This window comes from Jaculus jaculus, chromosome 1 (genome assembly GCF_020740685.1).
Source record: "Jaculus jaculus isolate mJacJac1 chromosome 1, mJacJac1.mat.Y.cur, whole genome shotgun sequence".
Taxonomy (NCBI): Eukaryota; Metazoa; Chordata; class Mammalia; order Rodentia; family Dipodidae; genus Jaculus; species Jaculus jaculus.
This window is the reverse complement of record NC_059102.1, coordinates 159,803,546-159,825,866: the sequence shown is the minus strand read 5'-3', so window position 1 is coordinate 159,825,866 and position 22,321 is coordinate 159,803,546. Positions and strand designations below refer to the sequence as shown.

Here is a 22,321-nt window from a genome sequence, read left to right as displayed (position 1 = left end):
CAAACTGCTAGCCCAGTCCAAGCAAAGCTCTTTCTCATCCTCATAAGCCAAACCTCACAGTCCATAGTTTTTACTGCATTCAGGTCTTTCAACTCTGACATAATAGTCCATCAAGCTGTACTTACAGCACTGCAAGGCATCTCTTAGGCCAAGGTTTCTAATCCTTCCACATTCCTCTTGAAAATCAGCTCCAAAAGGCTAAAGGCTAGAGACAGAGTCAGGGGTCTAGCAGCAACCCCCCCCCCCTCCTCGGAACCACTTTGCTGTTGCAATCAGGTTCACATTGCTGATAGAAATTACCCAACCAAGAGCGGCTTGTGGTTAAACAAAAAAAAAAAAAAAGGTTTATTTTGGCTTAAAGGCTTGAGGGGGAAGCTCCATGACAGCAGGGAAAACGATGGCATGAGCAGAGGCTGGACACTACCTCGTAGCCAACATCAGAAACAGGAGATTGTGCCGAACACTGGCTTGGGGAAATCAAAAGCCAGCCCCCAACAATACACTGCCTCTAGGAGGTGTTAATTCTCAAATCTCCATCAGCTGGGAACCTAGCATTCAGAATACCTATGTTTATGTGGGGGACACCTGAATCAAACCACCACAGTAGGCAAGAGCCTTAATCACTAAGCCATCTCTCCAGCCCTCTACACCTCCCCCAAAGAAAGTTTTGTTTTGTTTTGTTTTTACCAGGAATTCACTATGTAGTCTCAGGATAGCCTCGAACTCCTGGCAATCCTCCTACCTCTGCCTCATGAGTGCTAGGATTAAAGGCGTGCGCCACCACGCCCAGCTCTTTGCTTTGGTTTTTCGAGGTACGGTCTCACTCAGCCCAGGCTGACCTGGAATTCACTATGTAGTCTCAGGGTGGCCTTTAAACTCACGGTGATCCTCCTACCTCTGCCTTCCAAGGGCTGGGACTAAAAGTGGGCGCCACCACACCCAGGTTATATTTTTAAAAAAAATTTTTTTAAAAACCCTAAACTATGCCACTTTTTTTTTTTAATTTTTTATTTATTTATTTGAGAGTGACAGACACAGAGGGACAGATAGAGGGAGACAGAGAGAATGGGCGCGCCAGGGCTTCCAGCCTCTGCAAACGAACTCCAGACGCGTGCGCCCCCTTGTGCATCTGGCTAACGTGGGACCTGGGGAACCGAGCCTCAAACCGGGGTCCTTAGGCTTCACAGGCAAGCACTTAATCGCTAAGCCATCTCTCCAGCCCTTAAAAAATTTTTAAGTAAAATAAAAATCGTCAGCAGTGTCATCACTTCCAGCCAAGAGCAGCACGGACAAAGTGGATTGCAGAGGGGCTGGTTCTCCCCTTCCCCTTTTCCCCCACCTCGATGGGTCACTGGTCCCTCCTACACCCGTTCCAGGGTCTCATCCCAATCATCCTCACTTGTTCCACTGTATCAACTCATACCAACATCGGTGTCAAGGCCTGTGGCTAAGGAGGAAAGCACCAACAAACACCCCAGCCTTCCCTCCTGTTCTTTTTGGCCCTCCATCCATCCACCATGGCCATGAGGCAGACACTGTTCACCTCTTCGGGTCACATGTGGCCTGTGGTGGACTTGGCCTTCAGAGGCATCACATCTTACAGGTATTTCCTCATCAGTGCTTGCAAAGATGGTAAGCCTATGTTATGCCAGGGAGATGCAGGAGACTGGATTGGAACATTTTAGGGTCATAAAGATGCTGTTTGGGGTACCACATTGAATAAGGATGCCACAGCAGCTGCCAAAGTGTGGGATGCTGTCTCAGGAGATAAACTAATGACCATGGCTCATAAGCACATTGTCAAAACTGTGGATTTCACACAGAATAGCAATTATTTAACTGGGGGACAGGATAAACTGTTATAGAAGTCTCTAAATTTTAGTGTGTCTATCAGCAGTCTGGACTATATTCCTGAGAGTGAGATCCTCATCATTACTTATGGTCGATCTAGTCTTCTCATAGTGAGTAAATGTGGACCCCATTAAATCCTTTGAAGCTCCTGCAACCATCACCTGTGCATCTCTTCATCGTGAGGAGCAGTTTCTTGTAGCAGGTGGGGAAGATTTTAAACTGTACACAAATGACTACAATAGTGGCAAAGGGTTAAAGTCCTACCAAGGACACTTTGGTCCCACACGCACTGTGTGAGGTTTAGTCCTGATGGAGAACTCTATGACAGTCACTCCAGAGATAGGACATTGAGACTATGGCAAACAGTAGAAGGGAAAACTTCTGGCCTTTGGAAATGTGTGCTTCAGAGAATTCAGATTCTGTCTATTCTTCAACTCCTAAAGTTAAGGCCTGAACGACTCAGAAGGCATCATGGGAGTGGAAAGAAGTGACCGCAGTGCTCAGTACTGCAATTATCTCTATCACACCTTCCAAGGCTCAGGGTCTAATGCGGAAGAGGTGGCGGAAAGAATGTAAGAGCCAAAGGAAGGATAGGACTCCTTACAATGTGCTCCTCCAGACACAAAATGGCCTGGATATGCATGACCTCACAGTGCCTGACACTACCTACACAAGACCATCATGAGAGGAGGAAAAGATCATGACATCAAAATAAAAGAGAGACTGATTGAGAAGGGGAGGGGATATGATGGAGAATGGAGTTTCAAAGGGGAAAGTGGGGGGGGGGGAAGAGGGTAATACCATGGGGTATTTTTTATAATCATGGAAGTTGTTAATAAAAATTTGAAAAAAAGAAAGAAAGAAAATTAAGGCTGAACTTGAAGCATGTGCCAGACAGTGTATCATTATGGACTAAACAAGCAAGCAGGAAAAAAGCATCATCCTTCTACAGTGACTGCTCCCAGCAAACAGGGCAGGAAATAATGGGGAACAACTAACCCAGGTGACCTGTGACTGCAGACTCAGTGTCTCAGATGAAGGCAGGTGGCTATGTCTTGTAGTACACAGCCACCTGTCTTACGTTTCATTGAGTATATGCAAAGAAACATCCAACTTCATTTATTACCATTACATTTCCTGTAATTATTCCTGTTATAGGGAAGTAAAACTATATTGACCCATTTTTCTGACTTTTCCCTCAAAGTAGATGCCTTCCCCCCTCCTTTGCTTTAGGGTTGTAAAGAGGATGAAATGCATGGTAAAGTAACTAATAAATAATAATTAAGTAAAATAAAAATACAACCCAAAACTTGGCCCCTAAGGTGGCACTGGGAGATACTGTGAACCTTTACAAGGTCCTTAGATCATTGGGAGTTTGCCCCTGAAAAGGACTGTGGTACTCTGCTCTCTTCCTCGATTCGGATTGCTGGCTAAGTGGTCAGCAGTTTACTATGTCACATGCTCCTCATCTTACCATCCAGCATTCCCACCAGAGGCCCCAAAGTGATAGGTTCATGTAAACTTGGATATAAATACACTTACACACACAATAAATATATTTGACTGAATTTCCTGGTTAATCATTAAAAGGTAGTAAGTAGAATTCAAACCATACTTAAAGCTTAACAAGCCAGACATGGTAGCACAAGCCTTTCATTCCAGCAGAGGTAGAGATAGGATCACTGAGTTCAAGGCCACCCTGAGACTACACAGTGACTTCCAGGTCAGCCTGCACAAGAGCAAGACTCTGGAGTTGGCAGGGAAGCTTAACAAAATATTCTTGGGCTTGTCTTATAGCTAGCAAGAGAGCATTTGCCAATCATGTACAAAGGCCCTGGTTCCATCTAGCACCCCAAAATATCTCAAAATCACTAAAGAACAATTTGGGGGCTTAACTGGTCTATGGAATTGGAGAGATAAGAAGAGAAACTCAGAGTTGAATATATTCCAAAGCATACCATGGAATGTTTTAATTTTTTATTAACCTTGTCTTTTTGTTATTTTATACTTTGCCTTAAAAGAATATAGAACACTGGGCTGGAGAGATGGCTTAGCAGTTAAGGTGTTTGCCTGAGAAGCTTAAGGACCCAGATTCAATTCCCCAGGACCCACATAAACCAGATGCACAAGGTAGCACATGCGTCTGGAGCTCGTTTACAGTGGCTGAATGCCCTGGCATGTCCATTCTCTCTGCTTCTTTCTCCCTCAAATGAATAAAATACAAAACATTAAAAAAAAAAAAAGTATAGACCACTGTCCATGAACTGAGCTCTTGTTAACTGGACCTTTCATGCAAACTTTCTTCTAGTCACATAACACCATATTCTAGGTACTTTACCAGACTTATATGCCCAGGCCCCTTCCTCCTCCTTACGTACTCCTAGATTTCCTGAAGAAGCCCTGTAAAAAGACCAAACTCTTTTCCATTCACATGAATTTATAAGAATTAATTTGATTTTTTTTTTTTTTTTTGGTGGCTTTCCCCATCTTTCACCCTTAAAGACAGTACTAGATTTATGGGCAGAAGTGGTTAAAAGTATTTGCTTGAGCAGAGTATGGTGGTGCACCCTTTTAATCCCAGTACTCGGGAGGCAAAGGTAGGAGGATGACCATGAGTTTGAGGCCACCCTGAGAGCATATAGTGAATTCTAGGTCAGCCTGGGCTACAGTGAGACCCTATCTCGAAAAACCAAAACAAACCATTCAGAAAAGAAGAAGGAAAACTGTTCCCTTTGTGAAGCAAAGGCACTGATGTCAAAGGCACTCAGCTCGCCAAGAGGGCACCAGCCGTACTTCACCTGGAAGACCTGTGGCAGGGACTGCTCTCCACTGACACATGGACATCAATAAAGCTTAGTTAAAACATGAAAATGTGGTATGGACAGATGGCATAGCCGTTAAGTCATTTGCCTGCAAAGCTAAAGGATCCCGGTTCGATTCTCCAGGATCCACGTAAGGCAGATGCACAAGATGGCACATGTGTTTGGAGTTAATGTGTATCAGCTGGAGGCCCTGGTGCACCCATTCTTTCTGTCAAATAAAAAATATTTAGTGAGCAGTGCAATGTTTTCTTTTGTTTGGCGTGTATGTGGGGGGGGGTGTGCATGAATATGGAGGTCAGAAGCAGTATCAGGTATCTTCCTCAGTCACTCCCCATCTTATTTTGTGAAATGGTTCTCACTGATCCTAGAGTTCAATACAGATTCAGCTAGACAAGCTTGCCAGAAAAAGCCCCAGGGAGTCCTCCTATCTCCCTCCCAGTGGTTTTCTACTCCTTATCCCATAGAAAGTAATTTTTTCTAGGCTTAGAGTAAAATCACTTCACTCCATAGTAATTTACTGTGTAATAGAGGTTAGACTTTACAAACGTGCACTAAAACAGCTTCACAAATGTCTCATATATCATATGTGTCAACTTGGCAGGTACAAAGAGGTTGTTATATAGTACCTTTTTTGCGGGGAGGGGAGGGTGTTTCAAGGTAGGATTTCACTCTAGTTCTGGCTGACTTGGAATTAACTATGTAGTCTCAAGGTGGCCTCAAACTCACAGGGACCCTCCTACTTCTGACTCCCAAGTGCTGGTACTAAAGGCATGAGACACTTCACCCGGCTAGTATTTATTTTTTATTTGAGGGGAGGGATGAAGAGAACAATAGCACCAGGGCCTCCTGCCACTGCAAATGAACTACAGATGCATGAGCCACTTTGTGCATCTGGTTTTAATTTTTATTTATTTATTTATTTATTTGAGAGCGACAGACACAGAGAGAAAGACAGATAGAGGGGGAGAGAGAGAATGGGCGCGCCAGGGCTTCCAGCCTCTGCAAACAAACTCCAGACGCGTGCGCCCCCTTGTGCATCTGGCTAACGTGGGACCTGGGGAACCGAGCCTCGAACCGGAGTCCTTAGGCTTCACAGGCAAGCGCTTAACCGCTAGGCCATCTCTCCAGCCCTGCATCTGTTTTACATGATGTTGCAATTACCTCCTTGTTGCTGGCACAAAGCACCAGACCAGAAGCTACTGATGGGAGGAGGAAAGAATTCACTCTGGCTACAGTCTTGAGAGGAAGCTTCAGGGATAACAAGCATGGCATGAGCAAAGGCTGGACATCAACTCTGCCACAGCAGATGGAAAACAGCAGCAGGAGAATGAGCCAGCTAACCCTGGCAATCTAGGGGCTAATAAGCCTCCAGGTCCACCCCACCACCACCAAACATACACACACACACACACACACACACACACACACACACACACACAAACACAACACACAACACAACACACCTTCTCCAGCAAGGCTCCACCTCCCAAACTGCCACCAGCTGGGGAGGAAGCATTCAGAACATTTAAGTTTATGGGGGACCCCAGATTCAAACCATCACACATGGGTACTAGGAAACTGAACCCAGGTCATCAGGCTTTGCAAGCAAGAGCCTTTAATTGCTGAGCCATCTCTCCAGCCCTGTCACACAGCATTCAAGCAAGAAAAACCCAAAATGGTAGTGCTGCAACAGCCTGGCAGATTACCCAAGGTATTTAAATATACCATTCTACACATCTACTTACTTTCTGGGTATGGGTGTGTGTGCTGTGCACACATGTAGGAGCATGTGTGCCACAGCATCTGGCTTTTATGTGAGTTCTGGGGAACTAAACCCAGACACTCATTCTTGCATAGCAAATGCCTCACTCACTGAGCCATCTCCCCAGCCCACACCTATTTTAACTGCCTGAAAGAGGAATCAGACGTGGGTGAAGTCAACTCACGGCTTGGGCAAGAGCTAACTGTCTAGGAAACCTTCAACACAAAGATTTTCAACCACTAGGGCTGGAGAACATAGCTCAGTGTTAGAGTATTTTCCCAGCAAGTCCTAGGTTTGAGGGAGGGAGAAATATTTTCATCTACTAAAGTACAACAAGATGTTACCCTAATCTGTATCTAAGCAATAGTACTTTACTGAGAATCACAAGAGCCACTGAAACCTCTTCAAAGTGCTCTTAAGTCCACTGGTGTGCAGACCTGCACATAGAGGACTTGATCACCAAGGCTGAGGTCCTGGCCCAGGAAACACAGCAGTAGTTTAAGAGTTCAAACAGCATCACCCACTCAAATGACTACATAGGGAACAAACCCAAAATATAACCAGTGTTATGGCTTGTTATATATAAGCAGATAAAGCAAGTTTAAGCCACAGGGAAAACATAATACCAAAACAGTTACTGGAGTTAAGGAAAAATATAATTATCTAAAGTTCAAAATATCTATGGTACACGGTGGGGGGTAGGGAGAAAGTAGTGCAAAGCTGAGCCCAGTGGTTCATGTCGCTCACCCCACTAAAGAGGATGAAGCAATATTGCCACAGTTTCAAGGAATATCCACATAGTAAGCACAAGAACAGCCAAGGCTACACAGCAAGACAAAGCAAAACAAAAGCCAGGTGTGGTGGCTCAAACCTTTAATCCTGGCACTCAGGAGGCTGAGGTAGGAGGATTGCAGTGAATTTAAGATTAGCCTGGGCTACAGTGAAGCTGCCTCAAAAACAAAACAGGGATGGAGAGATGGCTTAAGATGTTAAGGCATTTGCCTGTGAAGCCTAAGGACCAAGGCTTGATTCCCTAGTACCCATGTAAGCCAGATGCAAAAGGTGGTACATGAGTTTGGAGTTAAGTTTACAGTGGCTAGAAAGCCTGGCATACCCATTCTCTCTATCTGCCTCTTTCTCTCAAGTAAATATTAAAAAAAAAAAAAAAAAAAAGGCTGGAGGGATAGTTTAGTGGTTAATTAAGGTGTTTGCCTGCAAAGCCAAAGGACCCAGGTTCAATTCCTCAGGACCCAGGTTAGCCAGATGCACAAGGGGGCACACACATCTGGAGTTGGTCTGCAGTGGCTAGAGGCCCTGGCGCACCCATTCTCTCTCTCCCACTTTCTCTGACAAATAAATAAAAATAAAAATAAATAAAAAACAGTCGGGTATGGTGGTGCATACCTTTAATCCCAGCACTTGGGAGGCAGAGGTAGGAGGATCGCCAAGAGTTTGAGGCTAGCCTGGGACTAATTCCACATCAGCCTGAGCTAGAGTGAGACCCTACCTCAAAATAAATAAATAAATAAACAGCAGTGTACACAATTGACAGCATCCACAGAGAGTAATCCCAGGATCTGAGCAGACCTGAAGGAGCAGTTAAAATAAACAGGCTCCTAAGTCCAGGCCAGGAACTGCCCACTTCCCAGTAGTTCTGTGATCTTCAACAAGTCACTCAATGCTGCTAAATCATCAGCTGCCTCCAGCTGTTCCTCCCCAGCACCAGTTACAAAATAAAGGTTCGATGCCGGGCCCGGCATGGTAGCACATGCCTTTAATCCCAGCACTTGGAAGGCAAAGGTAGGAGGATTGCCATGAGTTCGGGGCCACCCTGCGACTACATAGTAAGTATATTCCAAGCAGCCTAAGCTAGAGCAAGACCCTACCTTGGATAACCAAAAAAGAAAAGGAGGGAGGGAGGGAGGGTGAGCAAAGATTAGTCAATAAGACCCAGTAGGAAGAGGGGTGTCTCAGTCTGGGGTCCCCCAGTCTGAGCATTGGAAGAGGCTGCGCTGTGCCAGGTAGGATGCTAGCAACATCCTTATCCTTCACCCTCTACATGCCAGTTGTACCATCACCACCGAAGGACAATCAAAAGCATGTAAGTAAATAACCATATGTTGAAGGTTGGGGCAGAATCACTTCTATAGAAACCCATTCCTCTCTGCAGAATTTATTTACCTCTGGTCCCCAAAACTGTAATATCAATCTATTCTCTAGACTGACTTCCAACTCTTAACCTTTGCCCACCTTCGTTCAGAATCACCTAATCCTCCCAATTCACCTACTTCAGCTGACAGCAGTTCCCTATTCCCAATCACCTAGGCTTAAAATCTCCCAGACTCTCCCTTTTCAAACACCCTCCTCACGTGTAAATCCTCCCTCTCTCATGCAACAGCCCCCTCCACCATCTCCTAGGCCAGCCCAAAACCTGTAGCTAAAATAGCAACTTTCACTATCCTTATCACCTTGAAAGGAGCCTGCCTCTGCTTACTCTTGCACTTTTCAGGGTTCAAGAGAGCGTCCCCTTTTCTTCCAGTGTGTACTCTCCAGCCCAATGCTAGAGCCCAGCCCCAGGACTGCTGTAATACTCAACACAAGTAGTACTGAACACACTGAGATGTATAAATAAGTATGTTGTGAAAGACAGGAAGATTACAGTCTCATAAAACAAAGCTAAAAAGGTGGCCTTCGGGGTAGAGGATGGTGCAATCCTAAACAGATGCTAGGCTAGATGACAAGGCTCCACTAGAGACCACGAGGAACAGTGGCACCACAGTAGAGACTGGACAAGCCACGAGTCAAGGCTAAAAGCAAGAGACAGAAGATGGGGGGTAGGAGAAAAAAAGAAAGTACACAATAACACATGTTATCCCCACCATCAGTGGTACTGAAATACCAATCAGGCTAGGGGTATAAGCTTAAAAAAAAAATGTTTTTTTAAGACTAAAGAGCTGGAGAGATGGTTCAGCAGTTAAGGCACTTGCCTGCAAATCCTAACAACCTAGGTTCTATTCTCCAGTAGCCATATAAAGCCCCAGATGCACAAAGTGACACATGCATCTGGAGTTCATTTGCAGTGGCCAGAGGCCCGGCATACCCATACACACTCTCAGTCTCTTCTCAACTTTCTTTCTCTCTCTCTCCTATATCCCGTTGCTTGCAAATTAATAAAAATATTTTTTAAAAACTTAATAGGAGCTGAAAAGCCAGGCATGGTGAGGCACGCCTTTAATCCCAGCACTCGAGAGGCAATGGTAGGAGGATAGCTGTGAGTTAAGAGGCCACCCTGAGATTACCTAGTGAATTCCAGGTTAGCCTGGGCTAGAGTGAGACCCTACCTCGAAAAACAAAACAAAACAAAAAAAAATAGCTGAAGAGATGGTTTAGGGGTTAAGGCACTTGCCTGCAAAGCTTAAATACCCAGGTTCAATCCTCCAGGTCCCACATAAGCCAGATGCATAAAAAGGTGCATGTATCTGGAGTTTGTTTGCAGCGGCTAGAGGCCCTGGCAGCACCCACTCTGCCTCCCTCCTTCTCTCTTTGTCTCTAACAAAAATAAATATATATAAAAAAGTTAAGGCTGTCAGGCATGGTGGCGTGGATACCTTTAATCCCAACAATCAGGGAGGCAGAGGTAGAAGCATCCCAAGAACTCACTATCCAGTCTTGTCTAATGGATGAGCTCTGGGCCAGAGTCTCTCACTGAATATTAACCTGAGATTGTCCTCTGGCCTACATGCATGCATGCATGCTCACGCACACGCGCGCGCGCGCACACACACACACACACACACACACACAGGCAAGCACCCATGCAAATGAACACTCACATACACATCCAAAAAAAGAAAAAAGTGTACCCCCCAAGATAAAAAACACCCCAAGCCTCCATGGAGACCAATCATAGAAACTCCACTCTCCCGCAATATTTACCTCTAAGAGGTCTATGAACTCCTGTCAAACACAGCTGGGCATGGTGGCTCAAGCCTGTGATCCCAGCACTCAGGAAGCAGACGCTGCGAGTTCAAGGCCAGCCTAGGACTACAGAGTGAGATCCAGGTCAGCCTGAGCTAGAAAGACCCTGCCCTCCTCCCGGCCCCCCCAAAAAAAAATAGAGAAAGAAAACTTGCAAATATCATTGTAGAAAGCTAAAAATAAGGGCTGCCCTGGAGCACAAAGGTGCTGAGGGGGAGATGCCTTCATAATTCCAACAACCTTAAACTACACCACTGTATTCTGTCCTTAGCGCAGTCCGTCTGTTCTAAGTCGACAATATTTTGCCACAGCCTAACCTCTACCTGGGAGAAGGAAAAAACACCATTCAAGTCCCCTCAAGCCACTCTGTCCCACGTAAGAGTAAAAACTAATATGTACTGGTGAAGTCATAGTCTAGAGGCACAAGCTCACCAAAAGACAGACCTAAAACTGAAGGACACAGGATCAACATTCCAAAAATCAATTTATTCAATCTACCAAATCAAAATAATCATACTTTCAAGGCCACCCTGAGACTACTTAGTGAATTCCAGGTCACCCTGAGCTAGAGTGAGATCCTACCTCGAAAAACAAAACAAAACAAAACAACAAAAATAAATAAGTAAAGATAGTCATACTGTGAAAGCAACATTGAGTTTCTTAAAATGGAGTCAGGCCCATCAGGGAAGTATGGATACATCCTTAAGTCCAGCTGCTGCCTACATGCAAAATCTGATTATCTCTGCCCTTTGACCCCAGACATCTGGTTCAACCTAAACATCTGAACAATTAGGTTGTATTCAAAGGCTACACACATATATACCAAGGGGTTATTTATTTGCAAGGATAAAGAGAGAAAGAATTGACACGCTAATGCCTCTTACCATGCAAATAAACTCAGATGCATGTGCCACTCTGCATGTGGCTTTTTATGGGTACTGGGGAACCAAAACCTGGGTTGTCGAGGTCTTGCAATCCAACTACCCTTAACCACTAGGCCATCTCTCCAGCCCTGGACTTCTTTGTTTTGAGATAAAAGTCCCAGGCAGGCGGGGTGTGGTGACACACGCCTTTAATCCCAGCAGAGGTAGGATGAATTCCAGGTCAACCTGGGCTAGAGTGAGACTCTACCTTGAACCTCCTCCCCCCCCAAAAAGAAATGCTGTCAAAGTCCTGTAATCCCAACACTAGAGATAGAGTCTCATGTACCCTATGCTGTCCTGGAATTCCCTTTGTAGTTGAGGATTATCTTGAACTTCTGATTCTCCTGCCTCCACCTCCCAAGTGCTGGAATTGATTACAGGTGTGTGTCACCATGCCTAGTGTATGTGTCTGTGGTGTGTTTTTCATTGTTGTTTTTGGCATTGGGGTTGAACTTAAGGCCACAAACATACTTAGCAAGTGCTCTACCTCTTTACTATAACCCAGCCCTTTTTAAATTTTTTTTTTCTTTCATTTTTGAGGTAGGGTTTCACTCTAGCTCAGGCTGACCTGGAATTCACTCTGTAGTCTCAGGGTGGCCTTGAACTCATGGCAATCCTCCTACCTCTGCCTCCTGAGGGCTGGGATTAAAGGCGTGCACCACCATGCCCGGCTTTATTTATTTATTTTTATTTTTTTGAGATAGGGTCTTACTCTAGCTCAGGCTGACCGGGAATTCACTATGTAGTCTCAGTATGGCCTTGAACTCATGGGTTAAAGGTGTGTGCCACCACACCCAGCTCCTTTTGGATTCTCATTTTAGGCACATTCCCGTTCTGCTTATGTTTTTGCTTTTTGCTTCACATATTGGTCATGGTTCACTACATTCCTCAAAACACTCACTCAGCGTTATCTGAAACCACCTGAATTGTGTGTGACCAAAAAGATGAATCTAGACACAGACTTTACCCCCTTTACAAAAATTAACCTTAACTGCACCACAAGTCTAAATGTAAGGTGGCAGGCAACAAAACCACTACACAGTAACAGAAGACAAGCTCCAGATGATGTTGGCTATGGGGATGACTTTTTTTTAAATTATTTATTTATTTATTTATTTGAGAGTGACAGACACAGAGAGAAAGACAGAGGGAGAGAGAGAGAATGGGCATGCCAGGGCTTCCAGCCTTTGCAAACGAACTCCAGACACGTGCGCCCCCTTGTGCATCTGGCTAACGTGGGACCTGGGGAACCGAGCCTCGAACCGGGGCCTTTAGGCTTCACAGGCAAGCGTTTAACCGCTAAGCCATCTCTCCAGCCCTTGGGATGACTTTTTAGATACAGTCTTAGAGGCATGATCCAAAGCCAAGGGGATGTCTCAGTGATGAAGTGCATGCTTTGTCAGCATACTCCAGGCCCTGTGCTAGATCCCCACCACTGAAGGAATAAAGAGAAAAAAGAAGTCAGGCATAGTGGCTCACACCTTAAATCCCAGCACTTTGAGGCTGAGGCAGAGGAGGCCAGCCTGGCTACAAAGTTGGAGAGAACCCGTCTCAAAAAGAAAAGATAAGCCAGACGTGGTGGCACCAGCCATTAATCCCAGCACTGGAGAGGCAGAGGTAGGAGGATCGCTGTGAGTTCGAGGCCACCCTGAGACTACATAGTTAATTCCAGGTCAGCCTGGACCAAAGTGAGAACCTACCTTGAAAAATCCCCCCCCCCAAAAAAAAAAACTAATTTTCACAGTAAAGACTAAAATAGTATAGCTGAAACTTGATCTTGAAAAATAAACAAAGTTTGTTCTTATATACCAGATTAAAAAAAAGAAACACCAAAATCAGGGCCGAAGAGATGTCTTAGTGGGTAAGGCGCTTACTTCTCTGCAAAGCCAAAGGACCCAGGTTCAATTCCCCAGTACCCACATATGCCAGATGCACAGGCATCTGGAGTTTGTAGTGCTGAAGGCCCTGGCATGCCCATTTTCTCTCTACTTGCCTCTATTTCTTTCTCAAATAAATGAAAATAAATTTTAAAAAAATGGTTTCTTTTATATGCAAGAGAACTAAGATTACAAATGCAACTATGTAGTCACACTTAAAAAGGAAATAGAAAATTTCAAAGCATCCATAAAGCAAGGTGCTTTATAATCTGAATCTCAAAAGTCTAGCTAGATGCATGTCAGAAATCATGTAGACCAAATGACAGAATGCTGGAAAAAGCCACACTATATGCAGCTCAATGGAGAGAGAAATCACCAGTGAAGATACTCAACAGTGGCACTGCAAGCCTTATATTTGGCCAAACGAGTCAAGGGGTGCAATAGTGGCACATCTGTTTGGGGGAACCAACAGCCCTCTAATTGGACTGGAGGCCCGCTCCGTGGCAGGGAATACATCCCTGATACTGAAAACCTACAACAGGGGTAGTCATGAGGCCTAGAGGTGTAACAACTGCTGCTGTCTGGCTAAATGTATATACTATGCTCACCAACCTGCCCAGTAAGCACTTCTCTTAATGTTCATACCCACATATTAATGCTACTCTCACTTTTGGTAAAGAATCTTCTCTTTTCAGATGGCAGTGACCTTGGGATGACTCAGAAGGCATCACAGTACTCAGAAGTGACAGAGGAGAGCTCAGTACTGCAATTCTCTATCACACCTTCCAAGGCTCAGGGTCTAATGCGGAAGAGGTGGTAGAAGAATGTAAGAGCCAAAGGAAGGGTAGAACTCCTTACAACGTGTGCCCCCCAGACACAAAATGGCCTGGGTATCCATGACCTCACAGCGCCTGACACTACCTACACAAAACCATCATAATAGGAGGAAAAGATCATGACATCAAAATAAAAGAGAGACTGATTGAGAGGGGGAAGGGATATGATGGAGAGTGGAGTTTCAAAGGGGAAAGTAGGAGGAGGGAGGGAATTACCATGGGATATTGTTTACAACCATGAAAGCTGTTAATTATAAAAAAATTAATTTTTTTTAAATTAAAAAGCTTAAAAAAAAAAGTCATCCTAGACACAGGAGACACTATCCCCAAACAAATGAACAAACAAAATAATATGAAAGCCAGGCATGGTGGTGCATGCCTTTAAACCCAGCACTCGGGAGGCAGGTGGATTGCTATGAGTTCGAGGTCACCCTTAGACTACATAGTGAATTCCAGATCAGAGATCAGCCTTGGCTAGAGTGAGACCCTACCTCGAAAAAAATGAAATGTCCTCCATCTAACACGAGTGAATGAATAAGCCCACATGTTAAGTGTTCAACGTCAAGGCCTGTAGATATGGATTCCTGGGGAGAAAAATCAAGATGGTGGGGGAAAAAAAATCCTTTGTTTGGTTCTCTCTTGAGTTAGGCCTTGAGGAGGAAATTTTAGAAGCAGTCATTAGGGAAAGGCTGCCAAGCAGAGGGCAGGAGCAAAGAAAGGCCTGGGAACTGAGACACAAAGCTCCCTCAGAAGAGCCGGGAAGGAGCGCCACCTTAGCCGCTGCAGCAGGGGAGGGAAACTGCAAAGGCAACAACAAAAATAACCCTCCTCCAAAGGTCCTTGGAACTCAAGTTTAGACCCTGCTAACAAGTTTGGCTTTTATTTCCTAGCTACAGGAAAGCCACAGGAGTAATGAATGATTTTTGAGAAATAACTGGCAACAAGATACCAAATGGGCTGGAGGACGCACGTGAAATGCTCACGTCCCTCAGCACCTCCTCTGACAGTATCTAAGCAAGGGCAGACCAGTCATAGGCCGGGTGGAGGGACCTTGGCCACCACAGTACAAAAGGACTCTAGGGTAGGACAGTTAGAAATTACCCAGGGGTTTGAGCCAGGCTGCTGTTCCAAATAGACAGAAAGCAGGAAAAGCACATTTCAGCATGGCAAGAGCCAGCGCTAAGTCAGGAACCAAGTTAAGGTGGTATGGTGGAATACATCACTGAAGAGAGGAAGTGGACCCAACAAAAAGCTTCACTGCTGCCTCTTTGTTTCAAAGCTAGGAAACACCCACTTCCTTATGTCCTGGATCATCTTTTCTCCTTGTTCAAAATATTCTATAACCAAACTTTATTCCAGAACACTGTCAGGCAATGAGCATCACGCTACAGTATTTTAAAAGGACTTCCAATTCAAAAGGAAAGCCAAGACTACTAACTCCTGGAGAAAAGAAACAATACTTCTTCTATGCTTTTGCAGACTGGTTTAGTCAGATTGATTTTACTGATGACATTCCCTGGAGAGAATCACAAAAAGGCCCTACAGAGGGATACAGGGGCCTAGTCAAATTCCAGGAGAGAAGAGTAACAGGCTAGAGGTTTCAGTTTAGGCCACTGATATTTCAGGGAAGGCACATCGCTAGGATTTTTGTTGCTTTTGGTTTGATGAGACAGGAGCTCATGCAGGGCAGATTAGGCTTGGATTCCTGATCCTGATTTGGCCTCTCAGTCTTCAGATTCTGGGATAACAAGCATGCTCTACCAGACCACCTTTACTTTTCCCAGTTTTCCCATTTTTACACAATGATAGATAAAAAACTTTAAAAAGGGCTGGAGAGATGGCTTAGCGGTTAAGCGCTTGCCTGTGAAGCCTAAGGACCCTGGTTCGAGGCTCGATTCCCCAGGTCCCATGTTAGCTAGATGCACAAGGGGGCACACGCATCTGGAATTCGTCTGCAGTGGCTGGAGGCCCTGGTGCACCCATTCTCTCCCTCTCTCTCTCTCTGCCTCTTTCTCTGTCTGTCACTCTCAAATAAGTAAATAAAAATAAACCAAAAAAAATTAAAAAAAAAGATGGTATAATCATGGAAAATGTTAATAAAAATTAAAAAAAAAAAAAAAGATGGATCTGTGGTTTCCAGCCAACCAAACAGCTGAACAGGTATTCCTTTGCAACAGCAAGAGACTATCAACACACACACACACACACACACACACGTGTACATATAAATAAATGTGTTTTTTAAAAAATAAATTCAGAGCTGGGCATGGTGGTGCATGCCTTTAATCCCAGCACTTGGGAAGCAGAGGCAGGAGGATCATCATGAGTTCAAGATCACCCTGAGATGACATAATGAATTCCATGTCAGCCTGAGCTAAAGTGAGACCCCACCTCAAAACCGTCCCCCCCCCCCAAAAAAAAAAGTTAGCTAGAGAGATGGCTGAGCGGTTAAGGCGCTTGCCTTCAAAGCCTAAGGACCTAGGTTCAATTCCCCAGTACTCTCATAAAGCCAGATGCACAAAGTGGTGCATGCATCTAGAGTTCATTTGCAATGGTTAAAGGCCCTGGAGCACTCATTCTCTCCCTCCTTCTCTCTCTGTCAACCTCCTTACAAATATGTATTTTTTTTCTTTTTTTTTTTTTTTTTGGTGTTTTGCGGTAGGCTTTCAATCTAGTCCAGGCTGACCTGGAATCTGGAATCACTATGCTAGGGATTAAAGGCGTGTGCCACCATGCCCGGCTAAAGTATTTTTTAAAAAATAAATTCAGGGGCTGGAGAGATGGCTTAGCGGTTAAGCGCTTGCCTGTGAAGCCTAGGGACCCCGGTTCAAGGCTCGGTTCCCCAGGTCCCACGTTAGCCAGATGCACAAGGGGGCGCACGCGTCTGGAGTTCGTTTGCAGAGGCCGGAAGCCTTGGCGCGCCCATTCTCTCTCTCCCTCTATCTGTCTTTCTCTCTGTGTCTGTCGCTCTCAAATAAATAAATTAAAAAAATAAATAAATTCAGAAGCCGAGCGTGGTGGCACACGCCTTTAATCCCAGCCCTCGGGAGGCAGAGGTAGGAGGATTGCCGTGAGCTCGAGGCCACCCTGAGACTACAGAGTTAATTCCAGGTCTGCCTGAACCAGAGTAAGACCCTACCTCGAAAAACCAGGAGAAAAAAAAACAAAAGAAGTAGGCTGGGGAAATGGCTTAGCAGTTAAGGTGTCTGCCTGTGAAGCCTAAGGATACCAGTTTGGTTCCCCAGGACCACATAAGCCAGATGCACAAGGGGCGCAGCGCATGTATCTGGAGTTCATTTGCAATGGCTAGAGGCCCTGATGTACCTATTCTCTCTCTCTCTCTTAAATAAATAGGATATTTAATTTTTTTTTAAAGTAAATTTGGGGCTAGAGAGATGGCTTAGCAGTTAAGGCACTTGCCTGCAAAGCCAAAGGACCTTGGTTCAATTCCCCAGGACCCACGTAAGCCAGAGGCACAAGGGGGTGCACGCGTCTGGAGCTCTTTTGCAATGGCTGGAGGCCCTGGTGCACCCATGCTCCCTCCCTCCCTCCCCCCCCCACCCTCTCTCTCTCTCAAATAAATGAATAAAAAAAATTGTTTTAAAGCAAATTCAGATGGATCTGGTGGTGTAGGGACAAAAGTGAATTCTAAGTTATCCTGGGCTAAAGCAAAACTCTACCTTGAATAACCCCCTCCCCAACAAAAAAAGCAAATTCAGGCTGGAGAGATGGCTCAGCAGTTAAGGTACTTGCCTGCAAAAGCCTAATGACCCAGGTTTAAACGGAATACGATGCACAAAATGCCACATGCATCTGGAATTCATCTGCAGCATCTGGAGGCCTTGGCATGTCCATTCTCTGTCACTCACTCCCCTCTCTATCTCTGCTTACAAATAATTGTTTTAAATATTTTTATTTGAGAGAGAGAGAGAGAGAGAGACAGAAATAGGCAGGGGGAGAGAGAGAGAGATTGGACACGCCTCCAGCCACTGCAAAGGAACTCTAAATGTGTGCGCCCCCTTGTGCCTCTGGCTTACGTGGGTCCTGGGGAATCAACCCTAGGTTCTTTGGCTTTGCAGGCAAGCACCCTAACCACTAATCCATCTCTCCAGCCCCCACAAATAAATTTTTTTTTAATTTTTTATTTATTTATTTGAGAGCAACAGACACAGAGAGAAAGACAGATAGAGGGAGAGAGAGAGAATGGGCGCGCCAGGGCTTCCAGCCTCTGCAAACGAACTCCAGACACGTGCGCCCCCTTGTGCATCTGGCTAACGTGGGACCTGGGGAACCGAGCCTTGAACCAGGGTCCTTAGGCTTCACAGGCAAGCGCTTAACCGCTAAGCCATCTCTCCAGCCCACAAATAAATATTTTAAAAAGGAAAAAAAGAAGTCAATTCAAGCCAGGTGTGGTAGCACAAGCCTTTAATGCCAGCACTCAGGAGGCAGAAGTAGGAGGATCACTGTGAGTTTAAGACCAGCCTGGGACTACAAAGCTAGTTCCATGTCAAACGGGGCTAGAATGAGAACCTATCTAGAAAACAAAGTAAATTCAAGAATTATCTAGATGTCCTTGGTATTCCTTTTTCTGCTTCCTACCAACTGCCTTTTTAAAAAAACTGCTTATAAAACTGAGAGAGAGGGGACTGAAATACAAAGAGGAAATGAAGTTCAAAGAGTTAATTTTGCTGCATTTGTGATTCTGGTGAGAGACTGGGCAGAGAAAAAGAATCAAATGACTAAAATTGGATCTGAGGATTGGTGGCAGGCCAGTTTCTAGGCACTTTGCACTCAACCTAGTCAACCAATTAAAAGAAAACTAGCCAGGCATGGTGGCACAATGCATTCAATCCCAGCACTCAGAAAGCAGAGGGAGGAGGATAGCTGTGAATTTGAGGCCAGCCTGAGACTACACAGTCAATTCCAGATTAGCATGGACTTGAGAGACCCTACCTTGAAAAACCAGAAGAAAAAAAAAAAAGAACTAGCAAAAAAGAACAAACAAGTTTTCAAAGGTCTGCATTCAATAGTAAATGCTTAGCATTTAACTAAAGAGACTGCTACATTTTTCTGTTAAATCAGAGTATGTACAAATATTTCTTTTTGTAATTTAAATTTAAGATTAATGCCAGGAGTGCCTTTAGTACCAGTACTCTGCAGGCAGAGGTAGGAGATCACCTTGAGTTCAAGGTCAGCCTGAAACTACATAGTGAATTCCAGGTCAGTCTAGGCTAGAGCAAGACCCTACCTCAAAAAAAACAAAAATAAATAAATAAATATAAGGTTAAAGATCAGCAAAAGAAAGAGGGCTGGAGAGATGGCTTAGTGGTTAAGTGCTTGCCTGTGAAGCCTAAGAACCCCAGTTCAAGGCTCCATTTGCCAGGACCTGTGTAAACCAGATGCACAAGGTGGCACATACATCTGGAGTTCATCTGCAGTGGCTAGAGACTCTGGTGTACCCATTTCTTTCTCTCTCTCCCTCTCTCTCCCTCTGCCTCTTTCTCTGACTGTTGCTCTCAAATAAACAAAAAAATTGAGAGAGAGAGAGAGAGAGAGAGAGAGAGAGAGAGAGAGAGAGAAGGAGCGCGCGCGCGCCAGAGGTGGTGGTACAAACCTGCAAACCCAGCACTTAGGAGGTGGAGGCAGGAAGATATGGGCTTCAAGGCCAGCCCTGTCTACATAGTTACAAACAACCTGGGCTACATAAGGCCATCTTTTAAAAATAAAGGCTGGGCCGGGTGTGTTGGCTCACACCTTTAATCTCAGCACTTGGGAAGCAGAGGTAGGAGAATTGCCATGAGTTCGAGGATACCTTGAGACTACATACTGAATTCCAGATCAACCTAGGCTACATCAAGACCCTACCTTGATAAAATAAAAATAAAGGCTAGGGTTGAAGAGATGGCTCAGCAGCTAAAGAAGGTGCTTCCTTGCAAAGCCTGAAGGCCCAGGTTCAAATCCCCAGTATCCATGCAAAGCCAGATGCACAAAGTGGCACATGCACCTGGAGTTCGTTTGCAGTGACAAAGAGGCCCTGGCATGCCTTTCTTTCATTCCTTCTCTCCTTACAAATATATAATAAATTAAAAAAAAAATTTAAGGGCTGAGTAAACAGGTCCATGATTAAGGGTGCTTGCTTGCAAACCATACCTGCCAGGGTTTCATTCCTCATAAACCCCTGGCACACCTACATGCACATACTGTACACACAAACACGTAAACAATAAACATCTTTTCTTTCTTTTTGGGGGGGTTTTTCAAGGTAGGGTCTCACTCTAGTCCAGGCTGACCTGGAATTCACTATTAGTCTCAGGGTAGCCTTGAGCTCAAGGCGATCTTCCTACCTCTGCCTCCCTATTGCTGGGATTAAAGGCGTGCGTCACCACACACGGCTCACACATTTCTAAAATATTTTTATTTATTTATTTGACAGAGAAAGAGGGAGACAGAAAATTAATGGATGTGCCAGAGCCTCTAGCCACTGCAAACGAGCTCCAGAAGCATATGCCACCATGCGCATCCAGCTTACTATGTGGGTCCTGGGGAATCGAACCTGGGTCCTTAGGCTTCGCAGGCAAGCCTTAACAGCTAAGCCACCTCTCCAGCCCAATAAAAATATTTTTAAAGTAAATAAGGGCCCGCAGGGGTCTTTTGTTCCTTACTCTCAAATTCTGGAGCCGCGCCTCTCTATGCTGGCCAGCAACAGCTACATGAAGACTCAAGAGCCCCCATGGTGTGGCTTCCCCCGCCATCAACCGCTGCCAAACGAGGGAGAAAATAAAATTACAGGCTACAAGAACTCCTGGAAAAGTTACCTAATGCAAACCCCCCTTAAAATATCCCTCCTTCATTTTAGGACCTAATCAGAAAAGAGGCTTTCTAGGCACATTTTGTTTAAGGCACGGTATCACTCTAGCCCAGGCTGACTTGAAACTCACTCTGTAGCCCAGGCTGGCCCCGAACTTATAGCAATCCTCCTACCTTAGCCTCCTAAATGCTGGGGGTTGGGGGTGGCTTACAGGCATGAAGCACCACACCCAACTTCTAGGCACATTTTTTTTTTTTTTCTTGAGCTTCGGTACAAAATGTACTCTCCCAGACTGCACGGTATTGTTCTCGCGGAAGAGAGCCCGGTTTTATCCTGAAAGCGACATTTTCCAAAAAAAAACCTCGCCTCGGGCATTCACGGGGCCCGTTACTCGGGAGCCGCCCGTGTGTCCTTCCCAGCTCCCCCGCCACGCCACCGCACGCGCGGCGCAGCCACCGACCTGATGACACTGATGTGGAACTGGTCCTCGCGAAGGCCCCGCCAGGCTCCGGGCAGGAACTCCTTGCACCACAGGTAGGCCCGGCGCCGCGTCCGGGGCTCGGGCTGCTCGTCCGCGGGCGTCAGGGGCGGCGGCGGAGGCAGCGGCAGGGGCGGCGGCGGCGGCGGCTGCCGTCCGCCCAGATGCTTCGCCTCCAGCTCCGTGGCTGCGTCGCGCTGCTGCCCCACGCCTGGCGCCGGGGCCGCGCTCCCGCCACCGCAGCTCAGCAGCAACCCGAGCGGCGAAGGCTCCGCCTCGCCCCCGGTGCAGAACTTGGTTTTCATGCCGGACAGGAGACCGAGGAGGCGCGCGCGGCCGCAGCGCGAGAGGGCGAGGCTCAGGGTCCGGCCGGACGCCCGCCTCACGGAAAGATCGGGGGCGACGACGATCGTACCACCCGGCTTCGCTTGACGGGCCGGGCGGCGGTTAACGGGGAAGGGGCGCGCGTGGGGCGACGGCGGGAGACGAAGGCGGCGGGCGGGAGGGCGGCGAGCGACGAATGGCGAACGGGCGGGCGTCTGCTCTGAAGCCGGCCGCGGCGCTCGCTCCTTTACAGCGCCGCACGAGGAGCGCCCCGCGTCACAGCCCGCCCCCGCGCTCACTGCTGATTGGGCGTCGCGGCTCATCACAACCGCCGCTGCCCTCGCCATGCCGCCTTCCCATTGGCTGAGGCGCACGCTTTTCCCCGCCCCCCGCCCCAGGCGCTGAGCGGCCCCCAGGGGTCCGGCGGAGAGGGGCGGGCCCAGCGCGAGGGTGGGGCGGAGCGACGATCGCGGCTCCCTAGGGGTCGCGGGCGACCGGGTAAGCCGAGCTAGGTTGGGGGGCGGGGGGCGGGGGGCGGCGATCGTAGGGCCGCGCGTATTCGGGCTGGGCCACGCCCAGGCGAGAGAAGAAGAGGGCTCCTGAGCCCTGGGCCCCCCAGGAGTGGGTTTGGGGGAGTGAAATTTTTCCCCTCGACCCTTCTT

At 46.4% G+C, this 22,321-nt stretch overlaps 1 protein-coding gene and 1 pseudogene across 3 annotated transcripts in view; one reads left to right on the top strand and one right to left on the bottom strand.

Annotated features, from left to right (window-relative positions):
- Positions 1–21,852, bottom strand: part of Chka (choline kinase alpha) — a 64,617-nt gene extending 42,765 nt beyond the window's left edge. For 2 of the 3 annotated variants that reach the window (XM_004656774.3, XM_004656775.3), the window contains exon 1: positions 21,318–21,850. In XM_004656774.3, coding sequence (XP_004656831.1) covers positions 21,318–21,640 — 323 coding nt within the window. In that variant the 5' untranslated portion in view covers positions 21,641–21,850. Of the gene's footprint in view, positions 1–21,317 lie in introns of all 3 variants that reach the window. The other variant, XM_045158996.1, reaches the window with a different exon arrangement.
- LOC123453534 lies at positions 1,518–6,932 on the top strand (annotated as a pseudogene).
- Positions 21,853–22,321: the final 469 nt, after the last annotated feature.